Source organism: Zophobas morio, unplaced genomic scaffold (assembly GCF_036711695.1).
Source record: "Zophobas morio isolate AGI-343-1 ecotype UQ-CSIRO unplaced genomic scaffold, CSIRO_AGI_Zmor_V1 ptg000024l, whole genome shotgun sequence".
NCBI lineage: Eukaryota > Metazoa > Arthropoda > Insecta > Coleoptera > Tenebrionidae > Zophobas > Zophobas morio.
Genome location: NW_026972129.1, coordinates 12363870 through 12373607, shown reverse-complemented (window position 1 = coordinate 12373607; position 9738 = coordinate 12363870). Strand labels below are relative to the sequence as shown.

Genomic DNA, 9738 nt, shown 5'->3' with positions numbered 1-9738 from the left:
TCAGAGTGCTATTAAAGAGTCTGAAGTTGCATGAAGGGTGTTTTAGGTTTCATTACCCAGAAGCGAAGTTGTAGACGTTTACAAAATACATGTTGAGGTGATTCGAAAATTAAAACAATTAGTAAAATTTCATTTTTTTACCTCTTAACCATAGATTGTAGTCTTTTCCTAAACGGTGGCGCATTCTTATTCTTAAGAGTGACATTTAAATTCCAAAACAAACTAAATAAGAGTCTTTAAAAAGACTGATTTAGAGAAAATATCGAATAAACCGAACACAAGGACGGCGATATGAGTATACAAGTAAGAGAGAAAGCTCCAGTTGACTTAAGCGGATAGGGCAGGTGTAATTTATCGAGCCGTATGAAAACAGTCATGCTCATTTCACTGTTAAAACCTCTCAACCAATAATATTAGGGTTTTAAAAGTCACGCAATTTTACAACTCTGTTCGGTAAACGGAGTATAGATAATAATTTTTTTGGCAAATTTTAAATTAAAATCATGTATGAACCAGTCTTATATTTGACGTTTACGGAGTAACTATGACTTCCTTATCCCGTGCAGGGCACCTATTGGCGTGTTTGGTAGTGCGCGTCTCCATGGCTCCTATTATAAACACAAGGGTGGAGAGGAGTGATCTAGCCTTGACCCTAAAAACCTGGTAGGGCATGCTTATGCGAGAAACAGAAATCACTCTAATTCTTTGGCCAAACTAAAACTCTGATACGTCCTTTAGAATTTCTGAACCATTTATTAAAATTAGTTACAGGGAAATAAGAAATAGAAGTGGGAAGGTGGTCGGTTGAGCCGGGAATATCACAACAACCCCACGACCAGTGTTGGGGACAGATATTTTTAAAAATATCTAGATACAGATATAGATATATGGAAGATAAAAGTATCTAGATACAGATTGTTTTAAATTTTTTCGAAATGTATTTAGACAACAGATACAAGAAAACAGATACTTTTTGAAGCTTTGGCGAATAAAATAACTGAAAATATGTTTATGTATTTTTTCTGTATTGTTTAATGAATTTTTTAAAATTAACAACATTTCGAATGTATTGTCACCTAAATTATTTCTTCTTGGTGTCAGAATTTGGTTTCCGCTACTAAACACCCGTTCCACAGGTGCAGAAGAAGGGATTGTGGTATTAAATTTAAAAAATAAGCATTTTACTGTAGCATAGTTATTCAAGACTGAAAAATCTTTTCTTTTTTCCTGCAAATAGGCTATCGCTTCGCTGTTTGATGTGTCGCAAATTGTGCAATATTTATTCCGTACGCTTAAAAAGAATTTTTTTTTTTGTTTTTATTCCCATACTACAGTGTCCAAATTGTGTTTGAGTATATCTAATAATTATCTCCAGCATTAAAATTGATATTTCAAAAGAATACGGGAAATGATTATTCTGTGCTGAAGGTCTGTTGTCGGCAACCTGTCTGTTCCGGTTCGAAGTTTGTTTAATATTTTGTTTTGATTTTGTTTGTTATCCCTCGGATTGCTGACAAGTGTATTTTGGTCACTTTCCACTAGAGGCGCCATAGTACCGAGCAAAAGAGCCCGGTACTTGGGGTTGGCGCTGTTATCGAACAGAGTTATCGAGAAACCCTCAGAGAGGTAACATCGCTAAGGTGGGCGTTAAGTGAACGCAATTGCCATCTTGTGTGACGTCAATCGCGAATTGTTGTCGCGAAACTTAGACACGTGGTTCCTCTGTGCATGCGGTCTACAAACCCTCAACCCAGGAGGCTGAACAAAACAAGGTAGGTGACCTTTTGATGCGTTTGTCAGCTTCGATCCAAATTTTAATATTATTTTTTTTGGAATTGTAAAATCGCCGCGAAAAAAAGGTGTTTTCAAAGCCTTTACGTCCAACACTGTCATAAATTATTATTCTTCAATATCGGCTTAGGATGTTTTTATGAGCATGTCCGGTAACCGTCTATCCCGGTGCGGCAGGTATATACATTTTAGGAAGAATTGCTGGTTCCATTTAAGGCAAAATAAATACAATTTCTTAGAAAAGTATTTAAACCCCTTATAGGATCAAAGGCTGCCTGGTAGGCCGGAATCACCAGAGTGCAACTTTAAATTTTCAGATTTTTGTTGAAACTCATTTTATTTTAATCTCGTTTCACGATTTCTGAGAATATATCGCGATAAATTATTCTACCGAGGGTTGTAAAAATATTTATTTTATTGCCCAAGATAATTACACTGAAACATAATCGCCACATTCTAGGGCAAAACGGACCTGCCAAGCCCGGCTCGCGTTAGGTCCAACAATGAAAAAGTGAAGAAATGACACATGTGGCAACAGGAAAAGATACTACATTTGTCTGAAAAATAAAGATATAAAACAGTAACAAATATGCGATTTATGCGAGAGAAATGTATGTATTGACCATTCGAATAGTCGATTACAAAACTAATTTGTGCTAATTGAAAAAATTAATCATTATGTAACACGCAATTATTATTTTCTAAAAATAAAACATACCTTAAACAAATATTTTTACTATTAAAATTACTCTTATTTAATAACACAAATATAACCAGAGGGGCTACCGGACCCGGGTTGCTCAGGTACACAGATAAAACGCATTGCCTCGACAAGCTTTGAACGCAAAATCACCAACATGAAGTATCAAAAATTACTACTAGTATAACTCAACTAATAACTACTGAAAAAAAAGTGAAATAAAAAAATGTATCTGTATCTGCGCCATTAATTACGATGTTATTTGTGATCACATTTTCTATTTAATCGTGTAAGTAAAGTATACTCTTTATTGTTTGAAATCCTTGATACACTATTTTTTTTGTTCATTTAAATATCATCAGAACCAAGGGGATTATTTATTCTGAATTTATTTTGGTTAAAGTTAGAATCTCTTGAATTTTGATGATAGCAAAATGAGTATTACAATTACAAGGAAGGAAACACAATTTTATTAAGTCACACTACCTTATCAAGAATTTCAAACAACAAAAAATTTGCATGATGTTAAATTATGCATTAATTCAAGTTATTTATTACATTAAATCAAAAATGTGTTCACAGGTTACATGACGGACCGAAACGAAGCCCCATATTATACAAAATAAAGCACATATGAAATAAATACAGCAGACACATATTTATTACTTTCAAAATCAAAATAATAATTCGAGAATAAATGATGTTCAAATTCAAGTTGTAAGACAATTATTAAACATCCAGGAAAGTATTAGAGCTTTCTCGTTAACTAAGCTATTTATATAACTGATGATAAAATGTACATTATTGTCGTTAGGTAATTGTTTCAGAACCATCGACATCAACAGTTAAAAATCTCAACATAAATTGTGAATTCACAAACAATAAAATAAAATAACACGTGTTGACGTATTTGTCAAAGCTTCACATTTCATATTAGAAAATCGCTAATTAACTAGTCTTGCGCTAATTAAACTGGTTTCATTAAAAGTTTTGTTAAACAATTGCCCTTTTGGAAAATTACAAACAAAAATTTGCCTACGAATTATTACACCCACAACACGGCGAAACAAAAAGTGACGTCTCAAAAACAGGAAGTGATTCTACTTGCCCTGTATCCTGTATTACAAAATTCCCTAGAACTACCAATCCGGCGGTGATTTTTTCGCTGTTCCCCCAATTGCACTAAAACATGGGTCTTGATGTCTACGAAATTTAATTTTTCAAACCCGGACACCACATTACAATACCTATTAATATACCTACTTAGCGACAAGGGAAGTTATTCCTTTTTACAGATTTTACTTAAGTAACTGTAGTATGTTTCTAATTTAAAAAACATTAATAAAACTTCAGATTAAAGATATCGATTTTTGTTATACTATTTTATTAATCGATTTTAAAAACGCCCACAAGCTATGTGGAAAGACCATAAGAATTACATCCGAAACCATCTTACTACCTGTACGATCTCCAAGATTCTAAACTAGCAACAGACACCTATTTGGAACACCTGACCCCCTGACCGTAACTGAATTAGCATTTTTCTTGCGTCCAAAAGTGCTCTAATAAACTGCTAATTTTTAAGTCACAATCTGCAAGGTTGTTTCGTGGGTTATCCTGAATGGGTTGAAATTTTGTATCAGCACTTCTCTCTCATGTTGGAAAATAAAATAAATATAAAAATTGATAAAATTGGGATCCAGTTCCAGCATTTATTTTGTGTCAGTCTACAGTTTCAGATTAAGCAACGGCAGCAGGTGTGGATAACGAAACAGGGGAAAAGGTAAAGCCGAAAACCTTTAAAGAAGCTAAAACATTGTTTCCGAGCGATTGATGTAAAAAACAGAAAAAAAAAACTTCAGTGTAACAATCCAAAATGCAATTCTATGACTAAAACTCATACTGATGTCAATTACATCACAATATGCTTCTCTGCAGTTCACTCTGGTATTCTGCACATCAACACTTGGAGAATATAACTAATGTTTTGTGGTTTATAAGTTACGAACTCGTATTTTTTTAAGCGAAACAATTTTAATAATAACTAATTAAGTAGCTCATTTTCTTGATAAAATTTTATGAACTTGTTACTTAAATCAAGAATACATTACATTTTCAAAATACATGGACATGGAAAAGTATGTATGTACATGTGCTTAAAATTTGTGATTGTCTTGTAAAAATTGGAACTTTGGCGTGAATTTGAGTTTTTTTTTCCATAAGTGGAATTACAGTTTTAGATGTTCTACAATTTTTATTTCCATTAAATGTCATTTTGAGATCTGAAATCTCTCATGAATACCATGAAATAGGCCACTGGAGTGGCAGCCGTTTTGAAATACCGGTTACTGATTTCATGGATTTTGACGCGTGATCACTTATTTTAACTCTCATTCCGTCCTCTATATATTAATTCCTACATGGTTAAAGCCTAAATCTTCTGAGAAACATGAAACATGTCTACGATTGACGTAATTATGCAAAGGCAAACACTTTGCGATCTCGTAGTCTAATGAACTCCAAAAAATTGTTGTCGTACGATTATTTAACCTGTGATAAGTTTATATTGGTTTTTATATCTAGTGTACATCCAGTGAAGGCACGTAAATATCAAAATAAAGTTCGTTACATAGAATGAAAAATATTCAAGCAACAATTGACAATTCCTATTTTGATTTTGGTATAGTTAAAAGTCTGAAAATTGGGCTCAAAACTAGGGTCCATGACTCTTTTGCTGCCATTTTATTCAAAGCAATAATAAAAATTGTATCAATTCGCTTCTTTAATACTCATTTTACTCTTACAAGGAGGCACATAGGTGCATTAAATTATACGGATTATTTACACTTAATAATGCGAGTTCCTCGTTTTGTTGTGGATAATAACGCACCCACTTCCTTTCTCGATAGTAATCCATACAACTGGTAAATTCCTTGGGTGAATAATTGTCAACAAAAATAGGGATAAATGGATCCATGTGTTCAAAACCTTCTTTTCTCAGAAGATACCTTACAAAAAAATTAAGAAAATTACTACTAGTAAAAAACGCTGCGAATATTACCTTGGTAAATGAGATTTGTGATCCTGTTCTGCAATGGCGATCTCATCTACAGTCGTTACAATGGCAGCATTATTCCAGTCAAACTTTGTTAAACTCAAAAAAGCTTCAGTTAATGTCACTTTGTTAGGAGGAACCACTTCCTTTTTCTCTTTGAAGACACGAGTATGGGGATAAAAAAATGCATTAAAGCCATCAATTGCTACCAAGGTTTTACAGTGTCCACTTCTACTCAAATGTTTTATTTCTTCAGCCAAACCAACAACGCACTCTGATGCATATTTGAGTCGGTTTACACCATGATCGACTAGTTCACTTAAGGGGGAACCCTTTGGAGTAGTTTCACGTTTGCTCCAAACATAATCTTGAGAAATTTGAAACTCTGGATTATTCAGTAAATGTTCATTTTGGGATTTAAAGTGTACCAACCAAGCGGCTGCATCTATATTAAGATCAATGTAACCTTCTCTAGTCTCTGAACTGCTTATTTCTTTGCATCTTCTCATCCAATTACCCACCCAAGGTACATGAACTATTAGATATCTGGCTTTATGTGCATAATGTAAAATATGAGCCAAACATAAACTTTTCCCGCTGCCTTTTTTACCAAAAATGACGAACCTCACAGTTGGTTTTGTATAATCAATCAACTTCAAGCAATTAATAACATCGACTGATGGTCTACGAATCATTAAGCAGGTTTCATTAAATGTTTTTGCTTGAATTTCAAATGACTTTGGTAACCCTCCATACAGAAAAATATTTTTTTCTTCTTCAGGAATACGGTAAAATTGACCCACGTGGTCTAATGTGTGTTTTAATGGGTCATTTTCTTCAGAACGAAAACTTTGTAATTTTGATTCTGTTATTGGCTGTGAGGCCGTCGAGAATCGGGTACACTGTAAAACACTGTATGCTCTTCTGAAAATGTACTCGGAAGCAAAAGATTTGATCATTTTTTATTATGGTCGATAACACACTTAACCTAAAAATGCTCAGCGCTGTAATATTAAGGGGCTGTTAAAAGTTCACTTACACTTAATTCGTAACAGCGTCTTGTTTATGAAAAAGCTTTCATTATATTTGTGTTTTATGTAAAATATTTTAATAACACACTTGTACAAAATGCCGCACTTAACCTCAAACTTAGATGACCAACGTGTCCTCCATCCAGCGTCTGATTTTAATGCAATCAATAAGGGATCTCATATTCATAATCAATAATCTTTCTAACAATTTACTATTAAAATATACCAAAAATACTGGGAGTGCTTAGCGCTTTATTGTGCAATATGTAAAAATAACCAAAGCGTCTAAGATTTAAATTGCTCAGTTCATAGAGAATAAATAAAAATTACATATAACATTAAGAGCAAAATTTACATAATGGTAAAATGTACAGCATTAATTTTACATCTGAATTTTAGCACAATATTCAATTGGCGTAACTGTATCATAAATGATGTAGGTTAAAATGTTAACAGGATTTGAGAAAATTGATGTTTGAACATAATTAATATAAAAAAAAACATTTAAAAGTAAATTTACACGGTACGCAAAATAATGTGCACTCCAGAATCAGTAAATACGGGCTCTGAAAGTTCTCCAACTTTCAAAGCAAAAGATGCTTCTTCGAATGGTTTCTGCATTGCGCCTTTCTTGAATGATCCTAAGTCACCTCCTCTTTTAGCAGATGAACAATCAGAGTATTTGGATGCTAAATCAGCGAAAGAAGCTTTGCCTTGAACAATTTGTTCTCGATACGCTACAAGAAACTTTGAAATAATTTGTCAGTGTGATAACAGAACTTACATTTAACTAATTCCAGTGCTTCCTCTTTTGTACGGATGATATTTTCTTCTCTCCATGAGGATGGTCTTCGAGAGTCTTTATGCTTTACCAGTAAGTGTGAGCATTGAACTTGTTCAGGTCCACTCGAAGAGACAGGTTCTGCGGGTTTATCAGGGACGTCCCATTGTGACTCTTTGGTGTAAATGTTCAGGTAATAGTGTTGGCCTAAAACGCATACACCGCAGTGCATTCAACACTTGCATATTACGAAAATGAAGAGAAAAAGGGCGAGACACAATCAAACAAATCATAACCAAAATACAAAGCTACTCTTCTAGACTCAAGTCTGTGATAAAATAAACTTATTCCCACTAAAATTAATATATTTAAGAAGTACTAACTAACCAGTTGACCGACTTAACCGTTTTTCCCAGCCGGCAGGCAACTGTTCATCCGCCATTTTTCCGCTTTTGAGTGTTTATTTATATCGCTAACTTCATTCGATAACGGTGTTCGTAGCAAATCGGCTACGCTTCGTCCAATGTCGCCTTTCAATGTTCTCCTGCGTTTTATGATTGGACGATTTGACTAACTGTCAATGCATACACCAATCAAATCGCGAGAAAATGACAAGCCACGTGTAAATGATCGTTTTCATTCCTTGTGATATTAGCTGCATACAATTTTGTAATCAGCTGGGCGGTGACAGTTCGATTTTGGACGTTTGCGTGGTTAGTTATCGACGCGTGCAACGCTCGACACGTCAGTTTCGGCAACCTCTGTTTTTATTTATATGTTGATTTTAATTTATTTCTAATCTTTTAATTTGTTTCTAATACTCTTATTTGGCTTAACGTGGCTATGAGCTAGGTACTCGTTTTTCTTCAGGCGGAATTCGTCGAGTGGTTTCTGGTGAAAGTGTGGGGGTGCTCTTATATGGTAAACAAAAACATATTCCAGTTTTCTGGCAATTTTTAGGTAAGTACTGCTGTTTTTTTTGAATGAAAAATGGTTTCTTTAACTTGGAATGCGTCTCCTCTGGTGCTACCAATAAGCACATTCGTTTCATGTAGGTCATTTATTAATTTAAAATTAAATCAGTTGCAATTGTCTTAATTATTGTAAAATGTTCGCTTTTCAAAGACAGCAAAGTTCAGTGGACTGAATTTTAAAAGTACCAGTTCATCTTCTGATTTCCTAGTTCCTGAAGAATTGAGGAAAACACCTGTTGAAAAGAAGAGACAGGTGAAGTAAGACCTGCGTTACCTACCTGTTTCGTGTTGGATGAGTCATCGCTAGGTTTCGTTGCATCTCGAGTCGGAAAGCTATTTTTAGATAAAATGATTAAATTCGGTTTACGTTATTGATTTTATATTTGATGATTTCCATCTTTAAAACAAAGAATTATCGTCAAGTGACACATTTTAATCTTGGATTGATGACATATTTATTACATGATTTGTTTCATTAACTCCACGAGGGTTCCCCAGACATATGTCTAAGGTGTAATCGTAATCATATATCACTAAAAACAAATAACAAGGCTCATTGCCATTTTAGTTCGAGTTGGTTTTAACGATGTTCGTTTTTTTTGAGTTAAGACAAAAAATAAATCACACGTATAGTCGCAGACAAAACTTGGCGATAAAGTGGGTTCGCAACCATAGCCTACTACATTTAAGAGTCAAAACAGAAAGACACACTGAATTGTCATTAAACCCGTTGATGTTCCTCTGTCGCCAAATTTTGCCTACGACTTTATTATTACATGATATTTTTACTTCCTGAGTGTAAGCTATAGGGACAGGGAGTAATAGGACCCATATAACGAATGATGGACTTTGGTTTCCGTCTATCTGTGGTTTGTCGGCGATTTTGTTGGACAAATTAATCTCCGAAATTACTTGAATGGTTGCTTTAAAGTTTTAGCTGTGTTCTAACCGGCGAACCTCAACTCGGGTCCAGGTCGGGCGTTTGCTAATCTGGCACCTTAACTCCGGTTCGCGGTCATCTTAGCCCATTAACTCCGATCCGGCAGATATATTATGTCTGACTTTAATTATATTTATTTAGTGCGGAAACACATTCCAGTCGTTTTGGATCAGGAATGAAGTAAACACTGTTTTAATAATTTTAACAATGTTAGTTATACATCACTGGTTATACATCTAGTTACAAAATTTTGCAGGTTGTGCAATACTGAAATCAGTCAGTTGTTATAAATTGTAACATAATACTGTCATATTTATATTAAATTTCATAAAGTCGTATCTACAAATGTGGTTTTTATTATATTACATAATTTTTTGCGATATGATGTTCTACCGTTCTTATCATTATGGCCGGAAGTATAATAAGACAAATGATGAAGGCACTCCGGATACCAGGAAGATTTTTG

General features: G+C 34.2%; 3 protein-coding genes across 3 annotated transcripts in view; 1 reads left to right on the top strand and 2 right to left on the bottom strand.

Moving 5' to 3' along the window:
• Positions 1–5255: 5255 nt before the first annotated feature.
• Positions 5256–6832, bottom strand: LOC135135165 (small ribosomal subunit protein mS29). The gene is made up of 3 exons (XM_064064163.1): positions 6586–6832; positions 5553–6534; positions 5256–5499 (listed from the first exon to the last, which is right to left on the bottom strand). The coding sequence occupies exons 2-3, from the start codon at positions 6503–6505 to the stop codon at positions 5292–5294; spliced, it is 1161 nt and encodes a 386-aa protein (XP_063920233.1). The 5' UTR covers positions 6506–6534; positions 6586–6832; the 3' UTR covers positions 5256–5291.
• A 78-nt stretch (positions 6833–6910) lies between these two features.
• On the bottom strand, positions 6911–7844 carry LOC135135166 (peptidyl-prolyl cis-trans isomerase NIMA-interacting 1). The gene is made up of 3 exons (XM_064064164.1): positions 7746–7844; positions 7362–7565; positions 6911–7314 (listed from the first exon to the last, which is right to left on the bottom strand). Exons 1-3 carry the CDS (start codon positions 7798–7800, stop codon positions 7094–7096), a joined length of 480 nt encoding a protein of 159 aa, XP_063920234.1. The 5' UTR covers positions 7801–7844; the 3' UTR covers positions 6911–7093.
• A 197-nt stretch (positions 7845–8041) lies between these two features.
• The window catches only part of Evi5 (Ecotropic viral integration site 5), a 94367-nt gene continuing 92670 nt past the window's right edge, over positions 8042–9738 (top strand). The window contains exon 1 of the mRNA XM_064064513.1: positions 8042–8318. The gene's annotated coding sequence lies outside the window, so the exon portion shown is untranslated. The remainder of the gene's footprint in view (positions 8319–9738) is intronic.

Coding starts and splice junctions, on each gene's coding strand:
- LOC135135165 (XM_064064163.1), bottom strand. CDS start 6,505: ATGATCAAATCTTTTGCTTCCGAGTACATTTTCAGAAGAGCATACAGT. Junction 5,500..5,552: donor CACAAATCTCATTTACCAAG/GTAATATTCGCA, acceptor TTTTTTTGTAAG/GTATCTTCTGAGAAAAGAAG.
- LOC135135166 (XM_064064164.1), bottom strand. CDS start 7,800: ATGGCGGATGAACAGTTGCCTGCCGGCTGGGAAAAACGGTTAAGTCGG. Junction 7,566..7,745: donor ACGGTTAAGTCGGTCAACTG/GTTAGTTAGTAC, acceptor TATGCGTTTTAG/GCCAACACTATTACCTGAAC. Junction 7,315..7,361: donor AGCACTGGAATTAGTTAAAT/GTAAGTTCTGTT, acceptor AGTTTCTTGTAG/CGTATCGAGAACAAATTGTT.